The sequence below is a fragment of the Pan paniscus genome, chromosome 5 (genome assembly GCF_029289425.2).
Source record: "Pan paniscus chromosome 5, NHGRI_mPanPan1-v2.0_pri, whole genome shotgun sequence".
Taxonomy (NCBI): Eukaryota; Metazoa; Chordata; class Mammalia; order Primates; family Hominidae; genus Pan; species Pan paniscus.
The window spans coordinates 130403034-130430982 of record NC_073254.2 but is presented as its reverse complement, the minus strand read 5'-3'; the positions used below and the strand labels follow the sequence as shown (position 1 = coordinate 130430982).

The 27949-nt window shown below is 44.5% G+C and overlaps 1 protein-coding gene across 5 annotated transcripts; it reads left to right on the top strand.

Moving 5' to 3' along the window:
- Positions 1 to 1519: 1519 nt before the first annotated feature.
- DDO (D-aspartate oxidase) lies at positions 1520 to 26210 on the top strand. 5 transcript variants are annotated; one of them, XM_003806036.5, is made up of 5 exons: positions 1520 to 1628; positions 3629 to 3804; positions 8599 to 8707; positions 12119 to 12295; positions 23699 to 26209. In XM_003806036.5, exons 1-5 carry the CDS (start codon positions 1549 to 1551, stop codon positions 24264 to 24266), a joined length of 1110 nt encoding a protein of 369 aa, XP_003806084.1. In that variant the 5' UTR covers positions 1520 to 1548; the 3' UTR covers positions 24267 to 26209. The 5 variants fall into 5 exon arrangements, with proteins under 5 accessions (XP_003806084.1, XP_003806085.1, XP_054970027.1 ...); XM_003806037.5 differs by lacking the exon at positions 12119 to 12295; XM_055114052.2 differs by lacking the exons at positions 1520 to 1628; positions 3629 to 3804 and adding an exon at positions 3814 to 6529.
- The last annotated feature ends 1739 nt before the right edge of the window (positions 26211 to 27949 follow it).

The following is a 27949-nucleotide window of genomic DNA, read 5'->3' as shown; positions in this document are numbered from 1 at the left end:
GCGGGCAGATCACGAGGTCAGGAGATCGAGACCATCCTGGCTAACATGTTGAAACCCTGTCTCAACTAAAAATACAAAAAATTAGCCGGGTGTGGTGGCGGGCGCCTGTAGTCCCAGCTACTCGAGAAGCTGAGGCAGGAGAATGGCATGAAACCAGGAAGCAGAGCTTGCAGTTAGCTGAGATAGAGCCACTGCACTCCCGCCTGGGTGACAGAGCGAGACTCCGTCTCAAAAAAAAAAAAAAAAAAAAGAGCTTGAGCCTTGACGTCAGATATCCAGACTGGATTTTACCATTTAAGAGACCCTGGGCCCTTCCTTACTGTCTTGGAGCCTCAATGTACTCATATACAAAATGGGGATAGTGATAATAGTACCTACTTCATAGGGTGGTTGTGATATATGATGCCATACATGTGTCTAGCACATGGTTAATGCTACATATACATTATTGAAATTATTATTGTCACTAATTTGACACATCACACTGCCTCCCTGGAAACAAACTTGTTAACTGTGCCTCATGCCTCGAGCTCAGTAGACACTCATCAAATATTGAATCCCTTCTTTGAATATGTGGGCTAAATCAGGGATCCCAAATCCCCAGGCCACAGACCACTACCAGTCCGTGGCCTGTTAGGAACTGGCCTCACAGCAGGAGGTGAGCCGTGGGTGAGCAAGCAAAGCTTTGTCTTCATTTACACCCACTCCCTATCATTTGCATTACTGCCTGAGCTCTGCCTCTTGTCAGATCAGCTGAGGCACTAGATTCTTATAGGAGCACAAACCTACTGTAAACTGCGCACACAAGGGATCTAGTTTGTGTGCTCTTTATGAGAATCTAATGCCTGATGATCTGTCACTGCCTCCCATTACTTTCAGAGAAAACCATCTAGTTGCAGGAAAACAAGCTCAGGGCTCCCACTAATTCTACATTATGTTGAGTTGTATAATTATTTCATTATATATTACAACGAATAATAATAAAAATAAAGTGCACAATAAATGTAACGCACTTGAATCATCCTGAAACCATCTCCTCATCCCCAGTCTGTGGAAAAATTGTCTTCCACGAAACCAGCCCCTGGTGCCTAAAAGGCTGGGGACTGCTGGGCTAAAGAATCATGTGGTTCTATCCTAGATTATCTCCTGAATAGTGTTTCCAGCTCCAATCAATCAACATTACTCAGCCGTCACCCCCTCCTTCCTGCTTCCCCCACCAGCTGACCCAGCAGAGCCAGGCACCCGGCTAACTGTGGGCAGCCAAACGAGGTTGGAAGTTGGACAGGCTCACCCATTATTCACCATACCTACAAATCAGCTGGAGAAAGCCCAGGCTGGCGGCCAGACAGAGGGCTCGTGGGCCAGAAAGGGAAGGGCTTGGCAGAGACAGTGCCATGGAGATGACAGGTTGAGGTCACTTGCTCCTTTCTCCGGGGCAATGGGTGACAGAGACAGCCATGCAGGCCAATGGAAAGGAAGACCAGGGGGAATGTCCTGAATCAAGTCACCAATGGGAATCAGTTTCGCTTTCCCTCTGTCTCTCAGGGCATGAGACCAGCCAGGCACTGGGAAACAAGGTTTGGTGCCAGAGATTTTGGTGGCTTCCAAGACTGCTTTTTCAGAGACAGGTACTTGAATTCTTGCTTTCAGCTGAGGGGTCGTTCCGTCCATGCTCTGGGAGTTTGGGGGTGTGTCTGAATAGGGTCAGGGGACAGTGATGGACAGGCCACTGTGCCAGGACACACCACATTGCTCGCTCACTTCTCCTCCCTGGCAGCTGGTTATTCTTAGCCACAGATTGCTTGCCCTTTCAACTTAGTTTATTAGAGCTGTTTTGAGAGAGTTGCTGGACATGGGAGGCTGATGTGAAACAGCGAAGTCAATAAGGTCATTGGTGGCTGCAGGACAGCTCTCCTCAAGCTGGCCCCCACCAGACTGCTCTGGCCTGGGCCCGTTCCCTTCTCTTCCCTCAGCCCTGGCAGGCCCACTCTCTCTCAGCTGACAAGCCCACTGTACAGCAATCAAATTAACGTATCAAATTAGCACAGAAATGCATAGACTGCTCGAGGAATAGGAATATCACACTAAACTTCATTGGAGGGCTTTAAAGTCTCATAGTGCGAGAATCTTCAGAACTGGAAGAGAAAGCAGAGGCCACTAACAACCAAGCCCACGTTTTTCCTGCCAACAGCCCTTGCTGAGGAAGCTGTCCAGCCTTCCAGAGGAAAGGTGAACCTCTGTGTGTGGGTGGCCATGGTTTGTACCATGTGGCCCAGTGCCCTGATTACTGTGCTTTGGACAGAGAAGGGCAACTATGCCAAGGGCACATTCAAAGGCTGGTTTAGCCCAGCAAGTTGGCCTGGTGCTAGAATTTTGTCCAACAGGGGATGCAATGATCAACTGGTACAACTGCATTTTCTCTCTCTGGAGTTTAAACCTGAGCCATACAGAAAGAGTCAGAGCAGGAACAGATGGGGAAAGCCAAAAACAGGGAAGCAAAGGCAGGCGGGGATGCTGACAGTGGAGCAAGGCTCCGTGGGTGAGGGGTGGGACATAGGGTGCCAGCCTCAGGACACCTGGCCCGGGCTCCGGGATGTCTGTCCCCTGCATTTCCATTCAGACTCTCCCAAGGAGCCCCCTTTATGAGACCGCCTCACTGGGTCTCTCCTATTTACCACCCAAAGGAGCAAGTAATCCATCTGTTCTGTGTTACAGATGAGGGAGTGGAGGCTAGGAGACCACAGACTGCTCCTCAGGTTACAGAACCTGTCCAGGACAGACAGGGGGCTGGTGACAGTGGCAGATGGCGGAGGAGACTGAGTTCAGCTGCTGAAACTTTCTGTAATGTCCTTATTATTAGAAACAACTTTGTAGACAGAGTTGAGTTTTGAGTTGCTCATGGGTCATGCCCCTCACCACTGCTCCTCAGGTAGTTCTGGGAGCAAAGACTACAGCTCTGTGGTTTTCTGTCAAGCTTCCCTAGGTTGTGCCCATAGGGAAAATGGTTTAGGAAAGGGGGATGAAGCTGGGCATGGTGGCTCACGCCTGTAATCCCAGCACTTTGGGAGGCTGGGGCCGGTGGATCACAAGGTCAGGAGTTCGAGACCAGCCTAGCCAACATGCTGAAACCCTGTCTCTACTAAAAATACAAAAATTAACCTGGCGTGGTGGTGGGCACCTGTAATCCCAGTTACTCAGGAGGCCAAGGCAGGAGAATTGCTTGAACCTGGGAGGCGGAGGTTACAGTGAGCCGAGATCTCGTCGCTGTACTCCAGGCTGGGCAACAGAGCAAGACCCCATTTCAGGGGGAAAAAAAAGGGAAGGGTGAAGAATGAGTAGAAAACTCCTCCAAATGCAGACCTACTTACTGGCTAGGTGTTCTAAAGGCAAATCCAAGCCAGTTTTGTGTTACTCTCTAAAAGCCCATGGAGATCTTCTTGCTTATACGCCAATATTTAATGGAAAGTGAGCTTATGGGGTTATCCTCTTTATCTCACAAGAAACACCAATAGGCTAAGTCTTATTCTGAGTGGCTGAAGACCTAAGGAAAAAACTGTCAAGACCAAACTTTGTCTGGATGGGAAAATCCTTAAAACAAGGGGTATAGCTCCTATTTCCCTCCTCACAGGCTCATGGACACAGCACGGATTGCAGTTGTCGGGGCAGGTGTGGTGGGGCTCTCCACGGCTGTGTGCATCTCCAAACTGGTGCCCCGATGCTCCGTTACCATCATTTCAGACAAGTTTACTCCAGATACCACCAGTGATGTGGCAGCCGGAATGCTTATTCCTCACACTTATCCAGGTGAGAGACTTCAACTCCTCTATCAGATACAATAGATATCAGATAGAATGATGTTAGTGGAATTCTATTGACAAAAGACGGCTGGCTATAGGTGTAAGTGTAATATGCAGGTTTTTTTCTTTTTCCTTTCCTCTTTCTTTCTTTTTTTGAGACAGGGTCTCACTCTGTCACCCAGGCTAAAGTGGAGTGGTGCAATCTTGGCTCACTGCAGCCTCAACCTCCCAAGCTCAAGTGATCCTCCCATCTCAGCCTTTCGTGTACCTGGGACTGCAGGTGCACACCATCATGCCTGGCTAGTTTTTGTATTTTTGTAGAGACAAGGTCTTGTCTTGTTGCCCAGGCTGGTCTTCAACTCCTGACCTCAAGCGATTCATCCCCCTTGGCCTCCCAAAGTGCTAGGATTACAGCCACCATGCTTGGCCATAATGTGTGGTTTTAACATCCTGTTGGTTCATCTCTTAGGACAGCCTCAGTTATGCTGCAGGACAGAAACAACATCCAAATCTTAGCAGCTTAAAAGGCAAAAGTTTGTTCTTGCTCACACTACATGTGGATTGAGCATCGGCAAGGGGCCAGCTTGTCATCAGGGACCTAAGCTGATGGAGCAGCTGTCATCCTGATTGTCATCAGCGCATGTGCCCAGGGGCGGAGGGGAGGGGACCTCTGAGGTTCTCGCCTCTGTGATTAAACACTCTGGACAGGAAGCGACTTTCAACGCTTCTGATGATGGCTCATTGGCAGAGCAGGCCACATGTCTCCACCCTCAGCAGGAGGCCAGAAAGTGTGATTCTATAGTTCCCGGAAGATGGATAGCAGAAGCATGCGATGAACAGTACTGACAACTACATGATTGGCGGCTCTGTCTTTCCACTGATAACAGTAATGACTATCAAGTCAGAAATTACTTGTAAGGGAACTAAAATTATCCTAACTTCTAAGCCTGTATAAGAACAATTATCAATATGTTTGTAATCAGTCAATCATAATTAGTTAATATGTATTAAGACCTGAAGATGCATGGATTTTTTTTTTTTTAAGACAGAGTCTTGCCCTGTCACCCAGGCTGGAGTGCAGTGGCACGATCCTGGCTCACTGACTCACTGTAACCTTCACCTCTGGGGTTCAAGAGATTCTCATGCCTCAGCCTCCTGAGTAGCTGGGACTACAGGCATGAGCCACCACGCCCGGCTAATTTTTGTATTTTTAGTAGAGACAAGGTTTTGCCATGTTGACCAGCCTGGTCTCAAACTCCTGGCCTCCCAATCCTCCCACTGGTGGGGCATGGTGGCTCACACCTGTAATCTGCTGGCATGCCCCACCAATGCATTGATTTTTGAACATGTCCATGCGTCCTTTCCTTTCTGTATTTTCCACTTGAAATGGGGGAGGAAGAAAATAGCATTAAATAGAAACCAAAATCACGCTGCGGTAATGAAATTTATACTCACTGTCCCCATTTCTTCATTTCCACTCTATTTTTCCTCTTTAATTTTATTTTTTATTTTTTATCAAAGTTATATATGCCCATAGTTTAAACCATCCTCCCTTCTGAAGTCCTTTTCCCTCTTTCTGGAAAAGTTAATATGCTGGACCTCCCAGACTGGTCCTCCAATTCTTTTAGCTTTGTCCCCCTCCTATTTATCTCTCTCTATTTTACTTTCTGGGAGACTTACTCAGTTTTCCAAACTCTTTTTTGTTCTCTGAATTTTCGTTTGTTATAACATCTTATTTGTGTTAGAAGATTGCAATGTCCTCTCTTATCTTTATGAAGATACTAATAACAGTTTTTAAAAACTTTCTCCCTGAATAGTATCTGAGTATCTGTCATCTCCAAATTGTGGGAGGTTTTTGTTTTTGTTTTTTGATTTTCTCATTTTTCATGATAGAGGTTTTTCTTGGCCGTGTGGTATTCTTTACCTGTCTGCTGATGTTTATGAGTGGACCCTGAACAGCAGATGGGAATTTCTGAGTGTTTGCACAGGGCTTGTTGCCAGTGAGCTCACTGGAGTAAGAGAGCAGGGCCATTTATTTGGGGACATCTGTGATGTCATTCAGTTTAAGTTTTTCTTCTTGGGCGGGTCCTGTTTCCCAGTGAAGAGGGTTCCATGTCCTGCCTGGGGAAGGTGAAGGCCCGGATGCCAGCTGACATTTGAGAAGGTGACAGGGGAAGAGGCTGGGGTCCTAGCATCCAGTTTGCATGTGTTTCCTTAACACTCCTTTTTTCAGCACGGTATCCCTGCCTTTGCTGGTGCTTTATGTTTTCCAGTCCAAAGACCCCTAAGAAAGAATAGACATATCTTTTATTAGGGTGGTAATAGCAGCGGCCTTGGCATTGCAGGTCCAGGAGCTTGGCTGGTCAGCTCCTGGGAACTGCCTCCCAGGAAACAAACACAGGCACCTGGTGTATCCACCAGATGCCGGCTGATATAGTTTGGCTGTGTCCCCACCCAAATCACATCTTGAATTGTAGTTCCCATAATCCCTACATGTCGTGGGAGGAACCTAGTGGGAGGTAGTTGAATCATGGAGACAGTTACCCCATGCTGCTGTTCTCATGATACTGAGCGATTTCTCAGGAGATCTGATGGTTTTATAAGGGGCTTTCCCCACTTTGCTCAGCTCAGCTCTCATTCTTCTCTTCCTGCCACCATGTGAAGAAGGACTTGTTTGCTTCCCTTTCCACCATGATCGTAAGGTTCCTGAGGTCTCCCAGCCATGCTGAACTGTGAGTCAATTAAACTTCTTTCCTTTATAAATTACCCTGTCTTGGGTATGTCTTTATTAGCAGTGTGAGAACAGACTAATACACCAGCTTACACTAAGTGCTTTTCTTGTGACGAGAGTTCTTGGGACCATTTTCCAGGCTCTCACTTGCCTGTACCAGGCCTGAGTGAGTGTTCAGAAGGCTGCCAGCTAGTCATGGAATCATCCCTCAAAGACAGTCGCTCATCTGAGGGCTCATAGGGCCATCGAGGCCAGAACTGTCTCTTTGGCCAGGTGGCTGGTTCTCCTGGACCAGGGTTTTTCTCTCTGTGATGCTGCTAGATAAAGACTTTGGTCTTCTTTTTGGGTTTCTTTCCTAGACACTATTCAGATGAGCCCCAGTCATAACTATCTCCTGTGCTCATAAATGTCAATACCATATGGAGACCATGCCTGTCCCATAGGTTTGTTGTGGGGATTAAATGAGTTGATATATGTAAAGCATTTAGAACAGTACCTGGCACATAGTAAGTGCTATATCAGCATTTGCTATTGTTCTCACCATTCCAGCTATAGTTCTGTTTTACCAGGACTTGAACATGAATTAGGTCACCAGGCTTCCTAGACCCACTGCTGGATGGGAATTGTCTGTTCTTTGGGATGACTTCTGCAGCATGTGAATCTCAGCCACTATTTTGTTTTTAAGGTTTGGGGTGAGAACAGGGAGTTGCATTTTAATACAACCTCACACAGTGGCATAGATTGTTGGGTAAAATCTATTTGAGGCCGAATTTAGTTCTCTCTGCAGCTTATTATTTATTTATTCCTTATTTCTAAAGCAGCATCCCCACTGTGAAATTTTGGAATATAGTGTTAATTTCACATGGGCACATGTTTAAAGATGGCAGTACAGATTCGCTACCAAAGAAATATTTACTGGCTCTATAACAAGCGAATTGTCTGAAAATCCCACTACTGACATGACTTCAGTGACCTGGGGGCTTCGCCTGGGAAGCAGGATGTCTCCAAAGGTCTTTCTATCTGTTCCTTGAATTTCAGGGACACCTCTCCAAGTGGAACCAACTTAGCATCCTCTCTGCCTCAGTTCCCTCATCTCCTCTGTGGCTTCCCTCATAGCAGCCCCTGAGGCTTATTGTTCCCTGGTCCCTGGCCTAACCCTAGCCACTCTCTCATGATCCTTCTACAGGAATCAGACGGCCACATACTTCAACCACAGCTGGATTTGTCTGTGATTTTGGGTCATTCCTGCCGTCTCTGTGCCTACACTGGACACTATTATTTTGAGGCTTAAACGCTGCCTCTTGTTTCCTCCCCAACAGGCCTGGCACTCTTCCAAAAGTTGTGTCTGGGTCCAACCCCATGTGCTCTGGCAGAGGTGCCTGGGGGATGGTATGGTCCCTGCACGCCCCTGCTAGCTTCAGGAGTGCTACTCTGGCTGGCACCTGATTCCATGGTGTGGAGGGTAATGGCAGCCCCTGCTGGGAAGTCTGGCCTGCAGGGGGCTCGCCTCCAGCATGCAAGCCTTGTTTCCTTGTACCAGGAGGCAAGCCCCTGGAACTCCCCATCGAGGTGCAGTCTGTTCTCTGTCCCGGTTGGCCTGGGCCCCACAGACCTGCCCATGTCATCCACTATGTTTTCAGCCCCCAAGAAAGAGGCCCTCTGTCCTTGGTCTTATTGTCTCAACTGTGTGGCCAGCTGGATCCCACAGCCATGAACTAAGCTCTGCTCAGGGTGGTTATAGACCTGCCAAGGACCTCTGGAATATACCTAGTACCAAAAACCACCTTCCAACTAGCTCGCATGCCAGGTTTTGCCCTTATTGGCCTGTTTTCCCTCCATTGATTAATCATATGAGCAGATTTGGACAGCATGTGTCAACATGCAAATCTCTTGTTGCTGACAGATCCTCTGCCACAATGTGGCACTTTATATTAATGTTCCTCCCTGCCTCCTTATTTTATTTTTGCCTCCTTATTTTTTTTCCAAGTTTCTAGGAAGGAGCTTATTTGAAGCACTGTCATTATCATCATTTTCCTTTCTGTTCCACTTTGCTTTTCTCCATGATTACAGATACACCCATTCACACGCAGAAGCAGTGGTTCAGAGAAACCTTTAATCACCTCTTTGCAATTGCCAATTCTGCAGAAGCTGGAGATGCTGGTGTTCATTTGGTATCAGGGTAAGTGAAGAAATTTGAAGTTATTTTAGAGTGTAGCATGATCTTAACAGGCATTAGAGTTCAACATAAAATATTTACTGAGTAGCTGTTGTGAGCAGAGTGCTGACTTAGATGCAGGAGGATTCAGAAAGAGCATTATAGGCTTTACCCCAAAGAACTGAAGAAAGACAAGTTATGGTATTAGACTTTTTAACAATAAACAACAATCAGAGTTTCTCATCACAAATACGATTGATTTTGGGTTTCCTCAGAGACCATGCAGTGATTTGCAAATTTGGTTAAAAAAACACACAGGAGGTAAATGCTGGATTTGGGTGATGTGGGGATGGTACAGCCGATGGAAAGCAAACAGGTATGATGTTGGGATGGCTCCAGAGACCTAAGGGAGAGGGACTTCTTATTTATTCGGTGTCCTTGGAGAATGAGATATTCCAAAGAAGGAAATTTTGTAGGTCACTAAACTTGCCTTTTGAAGTGCCATGTGGAAAAAAATATTTCTGAAACCGTTAGCACACTTCTATTTCATTTTTAATGTATAATTTCAGTAGGCATGCATAATTAAATGAAAATTTGAGAATAAATGCTATTTGACATTTCTATTAGTAAGACGAGCACTTAAAACATGACATCTTTTAATATCTTCTTAAACTGAGATCACTTAATATTCTATCACTTTCAATTTACTTCTCAGTGTCATCATATGATGTAACATACATGTCATTGGTGCATGTTACACTTGTAACATACATGTGTTATCCTGTGTGATAACACAGTCTTTCTGCGGCCTTCTGAAAAAATGTGTCTTATCTCCTCTTTTGATGTCAGGCTGCCCACTGGGGTTTTTTGCTAGTCTAGTGTACACACTTGCATTGGGTGAATTTCTACCCTTTTTCTCTTCTTGTTTTTCCTCACCATCGCAAACACCAAGATGATGCTGATGTCAGTAATTTCCCAAAGCCCCTCCCCAAAGTAGCAGTTTTGCTTTCCTATAAATCTATGGATTGATTCTTCTGTATAACTAAATCTGGAGCCAGTTGATGAGCCAAGTAGAAAAAACATTTTCTTTGATTTACGGTCACACTCTTTGTCCAAATCCAACATGAGTCCATCTAATTCACAAATTTTGGCTCTAAGTAATTTTTGGAAACAGCCATGTCCAGAATTAAAATCCCCTGTGCATCTTTGGCGTAAGTATATAGCCTTACTCATCTATTTATTCCTTCAAAACAACATATTCAGCATTCTTCAGTATCAGGTTCTTTCTTAGGTATTAGGGATATAGCAGTGAGCAATTTAGTAATACCACTTGGCATATGCTTAACAAATATGTGTTGAGGTAATTTTTAAGGAAGACACAGTCCTGCCCTTATGTAGCTTATGGTCTCTAGGGAATGCAGTAAATCAAATGAGTTACCAAATTCACTGGGACGTGAGTTACCAAAAGGAAGAGGCTAGGGTGCTATGGAAGCATATGTCTGGAGAAGAAACTTGCTCTGAGAAGTGATGAGAAGCCATCCAGATCAAGGTGTTTCATCCGAGACCATCAGGAAGAGTGTAAGTTAGTCTGGTGATGTTGTAGAGGTGAAGTGGGGGCGAGGCAGGGTGGGAGACGAAAGAGACAGCATTCCAGGTGGAGGAAACAGCATACACCTAGACCTGAGTCTAGGGTGACTGTGGTGTGTGGGAGGGACTGAAGGAAGTCCAGAGAAATGGGAAGCCATTGAGGGAGTTTACACAGTGAAGTGACTGGTCATAATTGCATTTCAAAAATATGTTTTCTATAGTGTGGAGAATAGATTTGTGGGAAGAGTTGATGATGAGACAGATTGGGTGTGGATCGTAGAAACAGAGAGTAGATGGACTTGAGAAATGCCTAAGAGGAGATTTGATAGGACTTGTCAGTTGATGGTGTATGAGAGGTGAGTAGGGAGAGAGAATCAAGGATGATTCTTGGGTTTCTGGCATTAGCACCTGCATGGATGGATACCATTTTCTGAGTTAGGTAGGACTGGGAAAAGAGTGGATGTGTGTGTGTGCATGCATGAGTGGATGTGTGTGTGTGCATGCATGCGTGCATGTGTGTGTAAATGCATGAGACTTCTAAGTGGACTTATCTAGTGGGGAGTAGGTAACATGGGTCTGGATCTGTTTTTGGAGCTCAAGAGAGAGAATGGACTGGAGATATAACCTTCTAAGTGCTCAGGACTGGAAATGTAGCCTTCTAAGTGTCTGGCCTGTAGGTCATGGTGAAGATATGGAAGAGGGCAAGGTAGCCCAGCGCAAGAGTGGGCCAGCACAGAGCCCTGCAGTAAAGGACATTTGTGCCTTCATGGGGACTGCTCTGAATCAATTACCTAGAGATACATATTCCGATGGGGGAATTATTAGCAACTATGCTTAGCACTCAGATTATTTTCCTTGCTATTTTTGAGCAATGATGATTTATCACTTTTTTTTTTTTTTGAGGCAGGGTCTCACTCGTCTAGGCTGGAGCGCAATGGTCCAATTCAGTTCACTGCAGCCTCGACCTCCCTGGGCTCAGTTGATCCTCCCACTTCAGCCTCCCCAATAGCTGGGACTACAGGCTTGTGCCTCCACACCCAGCTAATTTTTGTATTTTTTGTAGAGATAGGGTTTCACCTTGTTGCCCAGGCTGGTCTCGAACTTCCCCTCGGCCTCCTAAAGTGCTGGGATCATAGATAGGTGTGAGCCACCATGCCTGGCATTATAACATTTATTCATTTACTGATGAAAACAACCCAATATTTACAAATCTAAACATTTGCATAGCAGCTATTAGTAGTACTATTACAGCCTTCTTGTTAACAACCAAATCTAGGCAGGAGCTTTTTAGAAAAGGAGTATTAAATTCCATCTTTAAAAAGCATGTTACTTTTAAGATGTTTTATTTGCCCAGTCACCAACATCTGCTATTTAGCTACTGAGTTATCTGAACCTAAGAGGATAGTAAAATAGATCATTTTCTCTTTGTGTTTATAGAAACTAAATTTTTAAAATGTTCTAGGCCAGGTGTAGTGGCTCATGCCTGTAATCCCAGCACTTTGGGAGGCCAAGGTGGGTGGATCACTTGAGTCCAGGAGTTTGAGACCAGCCTGGGCAACATAGTAAGATGCTGGCTCTACAAATAATTTTAAAAATTAGTCAGGTGTGGTAGCAAGCACCTGTGGTCCCAGCTACCTGGGAGGCTGAGGTGGGAGGATTGCCTGAGCCCCAGAAGTTGAGGCTGCAGTGAGCCATGATTGTGCCACTGCACTCCCACCTGGGTGATGGAGTGAGACTCTGTCTCAAAAATAAAATAAAATAAATGCTCTAGAGAATGTCATGTGAAGTTTACTAGAAATATGTTATTTCACAAATTTCAGGAAAAAATGTTCACTTAATACGTTTGAGTTGGCAGATATTTCAGAGCACTCCGACTGAAGAAGTGCCATTCTGGGCTGACGTGGTTCTGGGATTTCGAAAGATGACTGAGGCTGAGCTGAAGAAATTCCCCCAGTATGTGTTTGGTCAGGCTTTTACAACCCTGAAATGCGAATGCCCTGCCTACCTCCCGTGGTTGGAGAAAAGGTCAGTTGAAATGCTCCCTGATATTTCCTTATCTGTCATAGCCATAAATCACTTCGTAGCTATTCATAAAATACATACTGAAAAGTCTCTGGCATCCCTCAGAGCTCTTTCGCGTTGCCTTGCCACTCACAAATGGCTAGGGCTTTGTAAAACAATCTGAAGACAGTGTTTATGTCACAAGGACTAAGTCACACCATGCTTCTAGTAATTTGTCTTCTATTTTTGGTGTGCACTTCGATGCCTGACTTATTCCCTACCCTTCTTGCCCCAGGTAAAACCCTCTTATTGAAACAGCATCTTAGTTTTCCTCATCTGTAAAATGGAACAGTTTGGAGAATATATTTCCAGCTACAGAATGATATGATTTACTCTAATTCTTTGGACGAGAGAATCTTTGCTTATTATAAATTATTTTTGAATTTTTTCTCATTTTTGGTAAAGCAAAAAAGTTTCATTATTTCCTTTTGTCTTAAATAAGAACTCTGAAACTAAGGACCTATCCTAATTATGTCACTGCTTCCTCATTAAGTTCAGCCCGTGATACCTTGAACTTGCACTTCGGCTTACTTTTCAGGACTTTCAGGAAACTAGTACTTAGCTTCCAGTTAGGAAACACATCAAGAGTATCTTCATTTGAGATACATCAGTAAATCTGTCTTTAGTTTAGTCTGGACTTGCAGGCATGTTGAGAGTTGTGAAATATTGATCCTTTCAATTCCCATATGTGTATATTTTGGTAAATAGGAACGATGTGAATTATTGTGTAAATGTTGGGAAAGTGACTTGAAGTAGGCCGGGGCAACAGTGATCTGGTACCAGATGTAGGTTATAGGATAATTGATTCATATAATTCATTAATTACACAACTTTTGTTGAACGCTTATATATATCTGGCATTATGCTAGAAGCTGGTAAAAAAGAAGGATAAAATATGATATCTTTTTAAAATAATTTCATGGTCTATTGTGGATGACTGTGTGTGTATGTGTTTGCATATTAATTAACAATGACGGTAACACACATGGTAAAATAAAGTACAGACTTACGCAGGTTAGAATGGGAGCAGAAAGGAGGAAGCCTAGATCTGCTAGGCACATGTCAGTGGCATCGTGATCTAGTTTTGTAGCTTTTCAAGTGCTCTTCTCACTTTTACCTCTTAGCAATTTATATGGGACATTTTGCTTCTGTAAGTTCTAGTTTCATAAAACCCATGCCTTTTCAGGCCTTGTTCACCGGCCCATAAACCACTGTTCATATGCCAAGTTTGGACTTGTCTACATCAGCTGATAGACGTATATTTTGAGCTATCACATGATGGAGTTGCCCACCAGCCAACAAGCAAATTTTAGCAGCATCACCATCTTTCCTGAGTGGCAATAGTGTGTAGTGTTGAATTTTCCCCCTTCTAAAAATGACTAGAAATACAAAATTAGAAGCATTGATGCTAGTGATAAGGAATTGAGGCATCATATAACTTATCTTAATAAAATCCAGAATAAAATAAAATAAAATAAACAAAAAAAGTTAAAACATGGAAAAAGGCAATAAAATAAAATAAAATTTAGGTAAGTGGAAATTATTAGGCATGGCAAAAATGGCAGAGTTTCCTTTCAATACAATGCATAACGTTTTTAGATTATGACTCAAAAAGATCTCAAAATGGAAGAACATGTACAAAATATTGTGATAAAAGGTGAGGTGTCGTTAAGGAGTTTAACTTCTTTTGGTATTATTAGTGGTTTGGGCTGAAGTTTCATTATTGCCACCAAGTCCATTGTGTGGCTTTCTCATCTTGGATTTTTGTCTTAATGATCAGTAAGCTTTCTAGAAAACCTGGCTGGAGCCCTGTGGTCTCCAGCAGATCACGAAGAGGCAGATGAGTGAGAACCTAAGAGTGTTGTTCTCCCTCAGAGACATGGTCAAGGGCTGATTAAGGGCTTTCCTGCGTGGGGATGGCCAGGGGTATGTGTTAGGGATGGTAATGGACACAGAGCTAAGGGAGGTAGAGAAACTCTAATAAACTCTTCATACAGATTCCTAACATTTTGCTTCATTATTTTTGCTTTCTTTTTACTCCTTATACATATTTTCTTTCAGAACCATTTGAAAGTAAGTTGCAGTTTTCCTCTTGTGGCTCAGGCTGAAGTGCAGTGGCGTGATCTCAGCTCACTGCAACCTCCCGGGTTCAAGTGATTCTTCTGTTTCAGCCTCTCAAGTAGCTGGGATTACAGGTGCCCGCCACCACGCCCAGCTAATTTTTGTATTTTTAGTAGAGACAGGGTTTCACCATGATGGCCAGGCTGGTCTCGAACTCCTGACCTCAGGTGATCCACCCGTCTCTGCCTCCCAAAGTGCTGGGATTACAGACATGAGCCACCGTGCCTGGACCCATGTTTAAATATTTAAATACTTGCTCTCAGAACAAGGGTATCCTCTTATATAAACACAGTAGTATAATAAAATCAATATCATTATATTGATACAACACTATAATCTATGGACCTTATTCATATTCTGCCAATTGTCCATATAATGTCCACATGTAAATATAAATACACACAACACATAATTTTTTTCCAGTCCATGATCCAATTACAGTCACACATTGTCTTCAGTTGTCATGTCTCTTTAGTCTCCAGTCTGTCTTTGTCTTTTATTACATTTACAAGCTCGAATAGTACAGACCAGTTGTTTCGTATAATAGAAAGTCCCTCAGTTGGGGTTTGTGTGATGTTTCCTTGGGATCGGATTGAGGTCCTGCATGTTGGGATTGAGAATGCATAGAAGTAATGTTGAATCCTTATTGCATCATAGCAGGAGGAAGATGATATCAGTTTATCCCCTTATTGGGGCTGTTAACTTTCATCACCTAGAATGCCAGTTATCTCTACTGTGAGGTTACTACTTTTTCTCTTTGTAATTACTAAATATTTTGTTGTGATATACCTGAAACTATGTAAATATCCTATTCCCATGAAACGAGTTCCTATGAAAGTACTACTTTCACCTACGAGTTTTAGCATCCATTGATGATTTTTGCCTGAACTATTTATTACTGTGATGTTTTCCAAGTGATCATTTTATAACTCCATCTATATAGTTTGCTTTCTACTGTAAAGAAGTTTTCCTTTTCCTATATGTATTTATATCAGGATGAACTCATTGATACCTATTTTATTCAATGAATTATAATTTATCCCCCCCATCATTTTGATGTTCAAATTGTCCAAGATTAGCTGAGTAGGAGCCCTTTCAAACTGCTCTTGTGTCTTTTTGATATGTTCACTTGATTTGCTTTTTTTTTTAAAGCACTTTTTTACTTTGGGGCACAACAAAATTCCACACACCCCAAATAAAACATTTTCTTTTCATGAATATTTTCCACCGTCTTTCCCTTAACACAAACCTGCTGCAATGCCACAATTTAAATTTATGAATTCAGTGCAGAAAGAAATTGTCTTTTCTCTTTTCCTCTGTGCCCTGAAATTTTCACTCTGTTGCAGTGTAAATCCCGATTTGAGGTGTGGCTAAAGAACACACCTCTACCACAACCACCTGGAAGTCCAAGGTGACATTTAGAATTTCTAGATTCCTAAGAGTCCTGCATCTTCACATGGCAGCAAAGGGGCCCAGGAGCATGCCGGGAAGCACCCTCGCTCTATCCATATCTTCCCTGAAGACAGTTGTCCTTGGCCACTCCTTGGGCTCCGGGGTGCACACAGTGGCACAGTCTGCCCCTGGGAGGAAGACAGTGCAGGTCCTGGAAGAGGACAGGGAATATGGGGATCCTGGGTCCCCAGAAGACGGGCTGGAAGTGAAGGGAGAGGGCTCTGGCTGGGCACATGCCCGAGCCCCACACACTGCCTCAAGAAGAAAGCATGGCTGGAGAAGGGCCAGACAGGGGTCCTCTGGGTGCCCAGCTGAAAGAAGGTGCGGCTCAGATGAGCCAGAGTAAGTTTTGAGTCCTAGTGATAGCCTTGAGCTTATGGGTAATCAGGGAAGGCGGTGTGAAGCGTTTCTTCACAAACTTTCTCTGGCCCAAGCTTTCATTGAAGCATTGGCTCTAAAGTCTAGAAGTGAAATGCAAATGCTTAACTCCTCCTGGGAGAGAGGGCTCATTGCTTTCATTTTGCTTTGAGGGGCAAATTGTTGATAAGGCCCTGGGGAGATGAGTAGAGTTCTGATGGGGCAGGGAGGGGGCATGAAGGCCCAGGGCACCTGAAGAGGTGTCACTGTAGGAGGGGGCAGAGGCAGGGACGCCAGCACCCCCCCCCCCAGCACACAGTCACCTCCTCTGAGGAGTCCTCATAAGTCTCCCAGTTGGCCTGGTGGCTCCCTGCCTCGTGGGCAGCGTCCTCCTCTGCGGGGGCTGGAGGTCCCCACGCGCGACCGTGAGTGGGCGCCAGTCCCCGCCCCGGCCCGCTCCTGCGCACCCTCCCAGCTCCCACTACTCCGAGAGAGAGTGTTTTAGCTCCGGGCAGCCCCCGTCATTTCCACACCGAATCAAATGTTATCTGAACAATGTCTTCTTCCTGCTTCCAAAGCATCGCCTTCTAGAAGACAGGCCCCGTAGTTCCATCATCTCTGTGTTTTCAGACCTGACCCCTGACTGCGGGAGGAAGGCCTGGGTCAACCCTGCCACCCCGTCCTGGGCTGCGGGCCTGCGGTCAGCATTTCCCGCCACTTAAAATGGCCCCCAGCCAGGGGGCTTGGGGCTGCGAGGACCGCAACGCCATCGGCCGGAGACCGGCGGAGGGGGCGGTGCCTGGGAATACGCCGCCTCCCGGCTGTGGGTCGGTTATGGGCAGCGGGGAGGAGAGGACCGAGGGCTGCCCTTTTACCCGAGTCCTGGGGAGACCTTCTTCAGTCCGTTTGTTTGATACGCGTGCCCGCCAGGAAGGCGGCTGAGATGTGAGTGCCTCAGACAGAAGGCACAGGGTGTGCTGCGGGGGAGGACTTAAGCGCCTCTGCTTCTCACCCCCTTGTGCCCCTGAGACCTGGCTCCCTCCTGACCCCGGTGTGGGGCCTCCACAGACAGCGCCCGGTGGCCCCTGGCCATGCAGATTAGCTCCCTGCAGCCCGAAGCCTGCGTCCGACCAGGCTGGTGGAGGAACAAGGCCACGTGTCCCCTTTCCTCCCGCAGGAGGCTTTGCAGCACGGGACTCCTCTCAGCTCAAGTCGGGCCTTTCAGGGCGAGCATTTCAGGCGGGGTGGGCGGGAGGGCCGCGTCCCGGTGAGGGGGCGACACCTGGGGCTCCCTCTGGGCTGCCACCCACTGACCTCCCGCCAGGCGACCCACATGGGACGCCACACAATCTCTGTTTGCTCCTCACACTCAGGGTCTATTTTGTTGCCACCTACGCCTCTTCCACACGATGTGAGTGTTCAGCCTTCAGTGTTCTCACTCAAAAAGAAGCATTTGCTCAGCAAGCCACACAGCGATGGCTTCAGCCTAAGCACGATTCTTCTGAAATAATACAAGCTTCCACAAAAAAATTTTGTACTACAAATTAGATCTTTATTATTTTTCAAAAGATAGAAGAGATCATCTTGTTCTCAAACAAAAAGTAAAACAATAATGCCCAATAATATACAGAAGAAACACAAACAAAAACCCCACAGAGTTTGAATCACCCACGCAGGTCATATTTCGTATCATATTCTGCCAGTGGAGTTAAATTCTGCTGCTTTATTACTGGCTCCTTCCAGGAAATGAGTCAGCGAGGCATTAAGTCTTCCTCCAGGCAGCCCACCTAAATCAGTCCTCCCAGAGGGACCAGGATTGTCCTGCCTTTGACAACATTCAGAAAACTGGGTGGCCCATTTCTGTGCTGGGCCCTGTAACATGGACACGTTGATCTCTTTCCAAGAGGCCATGCCTTATCCTGTGTCCCCAAGGAGGCCCCATGCTGACCGCAGCACTGGCCACACTGAGCTACTTGCCCTGTACTTTCCTCACCCCTCCTCTGATTAGGCATCTCTGTAACTTTCTCTGGGGGAGTCCTCTAGTGCCCATCTTTTTCTTCTCCTGTATCTTGTGTTCTCCTGCTCGGCCTGACTCACAGCAATGCCTGTGAAAGAAACTGGCTTCCTCGGCACCATCATTAGCCCCATTAGCCAGCCATGTCTGCCCTGGAGCTCACCAGGAGCTTGTCTTTTCCCCTGTCCCCGCTGCCAGCCACGGGCTGTCCGCATCACGGCCCCCACCTCCCTGTTTAGTGCTACCTGAGATTCCTTTCTCGCCATGGCTTCAGCTTCAGTGGAGTATGGGAATTGCCTCTGATTCCAAGAGCAGAGAGGGGATGAGGGACTCTTTGCTCCTGGGAGGCCAAGTGTGTGTGTGTGTGTGTGTGTGTGTGTGTGTGTGTGTGTACGCATTTAAGATTTGCTTAGTGGACCCTTATTTTCCTCAGGGGCACAGCCAACTCAATTTACCTCCTTGCTGAAACTCCCAGTGAGGTGAAGGAAAGGCGCTGAGGATGACCATCCTCCTTGTTTGTGGGTCAGGTTGATGCAGTCCAGCAGAGGGCTAACTTAAGCTTGGGGAAATGGACACTCTTATGTTTTAGGGTGATGACCAGAGGATGCTGGGGCTATTTCATGAGCCCTGCTTCTTGAGTGCCCCTAACCCTATTTCCTCATGGGAGGTTGGGACAATGGTATTCTCTCTCTCCAGGATGAGGTCTTGCTCAGTTGCAAGAAGCCCCAAGAGGAGAGTCGTCATGCTTCTTGTACCTCCAACCATGTCACCCCAAACTTCCAGAATAACTACCTCATATGGTCATAAAAGCAGCCTGGTAGGCACTTGGTCACCTAATTTAACATCTGACTTCTGGGTACAGTTTCCTCCTATGTATTGGTGCCATATTATGCATTGCCCATGGGATACATAATAATGACTGGGCATCACTATGTGGTTGCATTACAACAACATAAAGGTGACCAGTCTCCAGGCACATTTAGTGAGTTTTCCTCTGGGATCCAAGGCCTGGGAGCAATCCAGCACAGGAAGCCTGACAAGGCCCAGCCACTAGCATAGCTTAAGAAGTCACCAGGCACAGGTTGGACTTTTATCAGTAGCTTGACCAGCAGGGAACCCTTGAAATGGAAAAGAAAAGACATTTGCACTTATTGAATTCTTGCATAATCATCATAAAAACCCTATAAGCTAGGCATTCTTATCCCTAGGAAACAATTTCAGTGAGTTTTAAAAAATCTGCTGATATCCCAAGGCTGGCAGATTCTCTTATTCCCCCAAATTATGAAAATAATTCTGAGTTTTAATTAATTAGGATATCTAGAGCACAGAACATAATGTTCAAATATTAACACATGGAATCTACAATGTAAGAATTTAAAAAACCCACGAAATCAAAATAATATTCAAATAATGGTCAGTTAAAACTTTTCAAAATTGAAATATCATCCTTAATGAAACGTAAGTGATATACAGGTATGGAGGATAAGAATACACATAGATAATGCACTGGGTCTTGTATTTTACAGTAGCATGAAAAACCCCTAAGCACTTTTTTAAAAATAAAAGGTCTTTATTGAGCAGCTATAGTGTGTTAGACACAGTGTTATGCTTTTTCCAGATGTTGTCTCATTTCATTTTCACAACGAGCCTAGGGAGTCAGTATTATTACCCCCATATTATGGATACAAGATTAAAGCTTAGAGAAGTGGAATAACTTGGCCGAGGTCATATGAATGGTAAAGGGTAGAGGCCTCCTAAGCTCTTTTTAAAGTTCTTTTCTTCGTGTTCACTTTTTGGAAGATTATAAACACACAGAAACGTGCTGCTCAGTATTACTACAAAACTCCAATTTTCTTTCTATGCCAATGTTAAGGGGGAAAACAACCTTTACAGAGTTATTTTACCTTTAAAAACATTTATCTATTATTACATGTTTAAGAACATAATTTAAGCTTCTAAATTGGTTATTCTTACTGAGAGAGCCAAAAACAATCTGTCCCCATAAAATTTGCTATATATAGTACTTTTTATCTATGAACAGTTTTACTTATAAAACAAACAAACAAACAAACAAAACAGTAGCTCCAGCTTCATTCTCTCTCTTTTAACTACTTTTAATTACACCAAAAAGTAATCCATTGGCTTTATTGGTTCTCTGTGGCCCCAAAGTGTAGATGCTTGCCAGATTCTTTTCTTTGGTTTCCTTGTCTCAGGTAAACAATATACTCCCTTCCTTGGATTTTTAGAATAAAAAGCAACCAAATTTAGGTTCTGTTGTTTGAAGCATTGATGCTGGCAATGCAGCTTGCATTTAATAGGAAGTGCAATGCAGGTTCATGTGATCTCAGAGCAAGCATAGCCTCTGAGTTCTTCTTGCCTCCTAAGGGTGCTGGGCACAGTACAAGCCCCAACAAATACTTGTTGAATAATCAATGAGTCTAATCCAGAGGTTTCAAACTGTTCTTGAAACTGCTCAGTGGACATACTTCAGAGGTCTCTGAGAGGGAGGGAGTGTGACGAGACTGAGCAGATGGAGCTCTGCCCAGCAGCTTGAACTTCAGTCAGATGCAGAGAACTGCAAAGATGCTGAGATGACAGCCTGTGGCTTGTACTTGATGGAATAGGAAGCTGAGCTATTGGGGTCAGAGTCTAAGATGCCATTGAGTAGCAATCTCGGTCTCTTCCATGCTCATCAACGTGAGGCATTCTCTCTCTTTCTCTCTTTCTTTCTTTTTTGAGATGGTGTCTTGCTCTGTCTCCTAGGCTTGAGTGCAGTGGCGGGATCTCGGCTTGAACCTCCACCTCCTGGGTTCAAGGGATCTTCCCATCTCAGCCTCCTGAGTAGCTGGAATTATAGGCATGCACCACCATGAACATGAGACATTTTCTAGAAATGCAATCCAGCATCAGAAGGCCAGTTTTCTGCTGATTTTAACACAAGTTTCAGTTAAACTTTCCAACCAGGAAGTGGGGTGGAAAGTTAGAATCACTTCAAAGAGTCCCTCCTTGCTAAGTTAAAATTAGTTGTCAAACCCATGCCATCATTGACCACCATTGCAGAAGTTTCTGTCTTTTTTTATTATTTTCCTTCACATTAAACCTGTTTATCTGGCCTTGAAAGTAGATAGCGCTCAGAACTGCTGTAATGATCACTTCTGCTCTCTTAGGGGCATGCAGGATACAAGCATTCTGCCTCCATTTTCAAGGTCAGCCCTTCCCAGTTTCTCCCTGAAACGGCTTGGATTGCGGCAGTCAGAGGGAGAAGATGCCAAAGTTCTGCCACCCTGTATTTCTCTCCAGACAAAAAGAATGAATAGGATGTGTAAGATCGGCAGGGTGAGTTGGCAGGCAAGCAGGAGACCCAGGAGAGCCGATGGTGTAGCTCTAGTCCAAAGGCCAGCAGGCTTGAGACTCAGGAAGAGCCAATGTTTTTGTTAAATCCAAAAAGAGGAAAAAGCCAATGTCACAGTTGGAAGGCAGTCCAGCAGAAGGAATTCTTTCTTCCTTGGAAAAGAGTCAACTTTTTTGTTTTATTCAGGCTTTCAACTGATAGGATGAGGCCTACCCCCATTAAAGAAGGCAATTAGCTTTACTCTGCCCACTGATTTAAATGTTTTTCTCATCCAAAAACACTTTCTGCAGAAATACACGGAGTATGTTTGGCCAAATATCTGAGCACCCCATAGCCCAATCAAGTTGACACATAAATTAACCATCACAGGTCCAAACCAGGATTTCATATTGTCTTTAGTATTGGCTAACACTTACTTCCAGTCCACTTAGTGTGGGGCACTTAGCTGGGTCATAGGGATGGTAAGAAGCATAAGATACAATCTCTCCCCTTGAGGAATTTGTGATTTATTGATATCGGTCCTCTAAAATGTATTGTGATTGACGACTGTTCAAAGTTGTGGCCATTATTTTATTGGAACCTCACAACCATCCTGTGAGACAGGCAAGGGAGGTATCCTCCCCATGATGCAGAGGAGGAAACTGAGATTTGAAGTGAGGTGAGTTGGCCAAGAGCTCAAAGCTAATGTGAGGCAGAGCTGGGACATAAAGCCAGGCTTTCTGATTTCACACCACTTCTCCTGTAGAACTTAGTCCATTCTGCCAAGCATTTACACTTCTGTCTGCCAGTTCCTCTGTCAGCCCTTGAGGAAGGGCACTGTCACTCACACGCTTCTGGTCCCTCTTAGCCGCGCCCTGCATGCAAGCATTCGGCCTGCGTCTATTGAACAGAGCTGCTGATAGTATCTTTCTCTATTCTACAAGTGACCTGTGAATAAGATTACAGGTCCTGGGGGTTATTGTTTATTGGGTAGACTTTCCATTTTGCGAGATTAAAAAAGTTCTGGAGGCCAGGCGCGGTGGCTCATGCGTATAATTCCAGCACTTTGGGAGGCAGAGGCAGGTGGATCGACTGAGCTCATGAGCTGCAGACCAGCCTCGGCAACATGGCAAAACCCTGTCTCTATCAAAAATCCAAAAATTTAGCCGGGCATGGTGGCACACACCTGTGGTCTCAGCTACTCAGGAGGCTGAGGTGGGAGGATCACTTAAGCCCAGGAAGTCAAGGCTGCAATGAGCTGAGATCACGCCACTGCACTCCAGCCTGGGTGACAGAGTGAGACCCCATCTCAGAAAAAAAAAAAAAAATTCTGAAGATGGATAGTGCATATGGATGGTGATGACGGTTGCACAACAAGGTAAATGTGCTTAATACTACTGAACTTTACACTTAAAAATCGTCAAAATGATAAATTTTATGTTATGTGTATTTTACCTTGATTTAAATAAAGACTACAGGTACTGGATAAACCATTTCTTTTCACTATTGATATAGTTGGTCCAAAAAATATAATAATTACCAACCACAGCTGCCATTTAGCTCATCAGCTACAAATATTTTGTGTTCTTCTCGTGCTAACATAGTTGTAGACATAAAGCTGGTGGGGATATGACCCCTGTACCTTTTAGTTAGGGAGACCAGGCTAATACAAAGGATCATGCAAGAGTTAACAATATGAGGTAAAATGTTTAAGGTAGTAAATTTAGGTGTTAAATAAGTGGTATAAATAAGAAATGCTTGGACATTTAAAATACCAAATCAACTTGGCATTTATTCAGCATCTAGAATAATATAGGAATTTTACAAAATTTTAAAAGGGCAAAGCATATAATTTCCTTTGTTTTGAATTTTCAAGTGGTTTCCATTTAGATTCAACTTTAGAAATCCCCAGTTCCTAGGATGTGAAGCAGTTGATGGCTAGAATTTGGCCTGATTGGGTCCTGGAAGCTCCTGAGGTGTTTGTTCATCAGATCATCACCTAATTTTTGTTCCTGGGTTCCTTTTCTTTACTTCCTGGAAGTAGTTGATCAGGACGCTAACAAATATTCACTTCATGGCCTCTCTTCTGTAGGATAAAGGGAAGTGGAGGCTGGACACTCACTCGGCGAATAGAAGACCTGTGGGAACTTCATCCGTCCTTTGACATCGTGGTCAACTGTTCAGGCCTTGGAAGCAGACAGCTTGCAGGAGACTCAAAGATTTTCCCTGTAAGGGGCCAAGTCCTCCAAGTTCAGGCTCCCTGGGTGGAGCATTTTATCCGAGATGGCAGTGGGCTGACATATATTTATCCTGGTACATCCCATGTAACCCTAGGTGGAACTAGGCAAAAAGGGGACTGGAATCTGTCCCCGGATGCAGAAAATAGCAGAGAGATTCTTTCCCGATGCTGTGCTCTGGAGCCCTCCCTCCACAGAGCCTGCAACATCAGGGAGAAGGTAGGCTTGAGGCCCTACAGGCCAGGCGTGCGACTGCAGACAGAGCTCCTTGCGCGAGATGGACAGAGGCTGCCTGTAGTCCACCACTACGGCCATGGGAGTGGGGGCATCTCAGTGCACTGGGGCACTGCTCTGGAGGCCGCCAGGCTGGTGAGCGAGTATGTCCATGCCCTCAGGACCCCCATTCCCAAGTCAAACCTGTAGATGACATAAAATGACAGCAAATAGACTGAGAGACTGTTGATCAAAGCACAGAACAGGTTCAAATAACTTTTCCACTGCATGAAAGTTTAATTAGACATTTCTTTGTTTTCAACATTAGAAGTGGTGTAACATGTAAGCTGAGCACAGTGGCATGCCTATAGTCCCAGCTACTTGAGAGGCTGAGGCAGGAGGATCGCTTGAGCCCAGAAGTTTGAGTGCAATCTGGGTAACATTTTTTAGAGGCACCAGTTCCCACCTCTAAAAAAACCAACAACAACAAAAGAAATGATGCAACATGTAGGCTTACTTAGGAAGTCTAGCATTAATGGCATAGGGCATAAAGCTCTATTTTTTGTTAAAAATACTTCTTATAGAGTAAAATTTCTTTAGAACTGATGTCCAAGGACCTATGCAGATTTATATGAATGTTGGAAGCTATAGAGATTTTGATATCATTTGGCTTATAAATCCACAGGAGGAGATAATGTATGGAAAACATTTAAATCACTGTCAATTGCAGAGCTGCCTGTGATCTTCTTAGGTTATAGCCAAGTCAGCAACATAATTCCTCTAAATAAAATTACATTGTGCTCACACAATGCTGGATTATTACGTTTAATTGAAGACAAAGCATGCTTGCTCCTAGTACTAGCAGCAACCTTTTCCTCCCCTCAGCTGGTAATGATGGTAGGAGACAGAGATGAAGCTGCCTATGTATGTCATATCAATTCAATAGCTGCCTGGGGTCAAACACCTAGGGGTTGTACATTCCATTACTGTAAATGATTGAGAGCTGGTTTGTGGTATGGTTGGCTTTGCCTAAGCATTTTTGAAGATGAACAGCATGTGCAGCCAAAGAACTAATTTGCTAATTAAGGTGGAACAATCATTCTGAATGAAATATAATCAGAGTACTCCACAGTTTGTTAAGAAGTACTGGGGAGGAGGGGAATGTGTCTCACAATAAAATGAGTTGGAATTGTTGAGTTAAATGAATTTAACCTGTTTTTTGACTCAGGCCTACTCAGAGCCTCTAATGTGTTCACGTGTATTGTGAATCCTCTAGAGAGCTTGGGTGGACGGAAAATGAAGTGCTGGTATTGAGGTAAAGAGGCTTGAGGAGGCTGGGCACGGTGGCTCACGCCTGCAATCCCAGTACTTTGGGAGGCTGAGGTAGGTGGATCACTTGAATTCAGGAGTTCAAGACAAGCCTGGCCAACATGGTGAAAGCTCGTCTCTATAAAAATACAAAAATTAGCTGGGCATGATGGTGGGTGCCTGTAATCCCAGCTACTCAGGAAGCTACTTGAACCCAGGAGACGGAGGTTGCAGTGAGCTGAGATCGCACTATTACACTCCAGCCTGGGTGACAGAGCAAGACTCCGTCTCAAAAAAAAAAAAAAAAAAAAGGCTTGAGGAGAAATGGATTTAATTTTAATATTTGGGGAAGGCGACTTCTGTTAAATGATACAGTAAGTTATATTTTGGACATCCTGAGTGAGATACAGGGTTGCCAATGAAAGTGTGGGAAAGAGAAAGCTCTCAGCACATTTACAGCTTTACTGTTGGGTTCATTCAGAACTTGCATATGATTTTGTTTGCAGAGAACATTCTGCGGGTAGACAGTGAGAGAAGCCCACCAGTGTTTTATGCAGTCATAATCATTCCTTGCAGTATTAACATTCTCAAGTAAAATCAAGTGTGGGCTCTTTTCTATAGATTTCCACCAGGGGGTGGTGTTGTATCAGATTCAGATACATTGGTACATTCAAAAATTTAGAAATGAATAGAAATAAAAGATGGATACCAGGTATATAGAGTGTGCGTGCTTCTTTTGCGGTTTTGGAGTTTATATACTCCAAGTGCAACTCTTCTGAATTCTGTTTTAAGTATTTGAGAAATGTATAAGTTTAGACAGACTGGAAACACATATGCATCATACATAATCTGCGAGAAATAAAAGGTTATGATAAAACAGCATTTTTTAAAGGAGGAAATAATTTTTTAATAGTTAAAAATAAAAATGAAGGCCACTGTTCAGAATAGGTAGAATTTCAGTCATTTTGAAGCAGCTTTAAGTGTACTCCTTTGTTCACTATGCCTGTGGTTCAGATCCTGTGGCATTTTTATTGTGTGTTGTGGGCTCACCTTCTATGACCTTTGCCTATTTGTTACTCTAGTTCAGCTTCACTCTGCGTTTTATATTTCTAAAGTGCAATGCTACAAGAGTGCAAGACTGGAGGCTTCTTGAGAAAGTGGTCGTGGCTGCATGCCCTGATTTCATTTTCACTAATTGCTAAATATTGTTCCCAGTGTCTCCGAAACATTATTCATTTTGGTCAGTAGCTGCCAACCTGGGCTGCAACTTAGAATCACCTGGGAAGTTTTTAAACAATGTTGATGCCCAGGCCTGCTTTATGAAATTAGAATCTTTGGTGGGTGGGGCGGAGCTGCTGCATCAGTGTTTACTTAAAGCTGACCACAAAGTTCTGAGAGCCAGGGCTGAGAACCACTGAGCACTACTTCCCTCCCCTCCTTCTAGGCCCCCACTGCTAGCGTCACCATTATCCTTCCCTTCCTTCCTCGCCATCTTGGGGCATCGAGCTCAGAGGGATGTGCTCACTTAGGCAAGTGTGTCCTTAGGCACTTCTGGGCAAGGTGGCCTAGAGGAATTAGCTGTCCCAAAATAGCTCTCTAGAAATACTGGAATCACCTTGCTGGCTATCAGTCAGCTGCTCCAAGACAGCTATCTCTCTTTATCTGAAAGACAACAGACTGAATGTACAAATGGACAATGGCTAGACCACATATAAAAATAGAACTCTGGCCCACAAGCTGCAGCAACCTGCCCAGGAAACCAATTCCCTTATCTACAATAAACAACACAGGAAGCCAGCCTGCTACACGAGTATATCAGACTTGCAGGAAGCCATATTGCTATCTCTAGAAATAATCCAGAAAGATAAACAATAACTTCTGTAACAATTCGCACAAAATGGCCAGGACTTGATTAATAATTGACAGCATCCCTAATTTTTGCCCCCACCTCTAACTTAGAACAAATCAGAGAAAACAAATATGCTTGCCCCCACTTCTAACTTAGGACCAACCATATAGGATGCTTTGCTTCTAGTTAACTTGCCTACAGTGTCCCCATGCCTATCAGGACATATGCGAAGTCTTCTCTTTTTTCTGTTGTGAAGCTTTCTCACCCCTCTGCCTACCTTTGAATCTCTGCCAAATGTAAGTGTGATGGGCTGACTCCCTTGCTATAGTAAAATCTACAGAAATAGCCTTTGCATTTCTCATTTGACTGGTATATTAGTCAGGGTTCTCCAGATAAACAGAACCAGTAGGACATATGTAGACATATAGAAAGAAATTTCTTATGAGGGTTGGCTCACACAATTATGGAGGCTGAGAAATCCCATGATCTGCTGTCTGTAAGCTGGAGGCCCAGGAGAGCTGATGTAGTTCTAGTCCAAGCCTGAATGCCTGAAACCCAGAGGAGCCAGTGGAGTAAGTCTGAAGGCCACAGTGCTGAAATCCAGGGACAGGAGAAGACAGATGTCCTAGCTCAAGCAGAGAGCAAATTTGTCCTTCCTCACCTTTTTCTTCTATTCAGGCCTTCAACAGATTGGATGATGTCCACTCACATTGGTGAAGATAATCTTCTTTACTTG

What these genes read in the sequence shown, in the direction of transcription:
- DDO (XM_003806036.5), top strand. Translation starts at nt 1,549, where the DNA reads ATGAGACCAGCCAGGCACTGGGAAACAAGGTTTGGTGCCAGAGATTTT. An exon ending in GACTGCTTTTTCAGAGACAG is followed by an intron (nt 1,629 to 3,628) that starts GTACTTGAATTC and finishes CCCTCCTCACAG; the next exon opens with GCTCATGGACACAGCACGGA. An exon ending in TATTCCTCACACTTATCCAG is followed by an intron (nt 3,805 to 8,598) that starts GTGAGAGACTTC and finishes CCATGATTACAG; the next exon opens with ATACACCCATTCACACGCAG.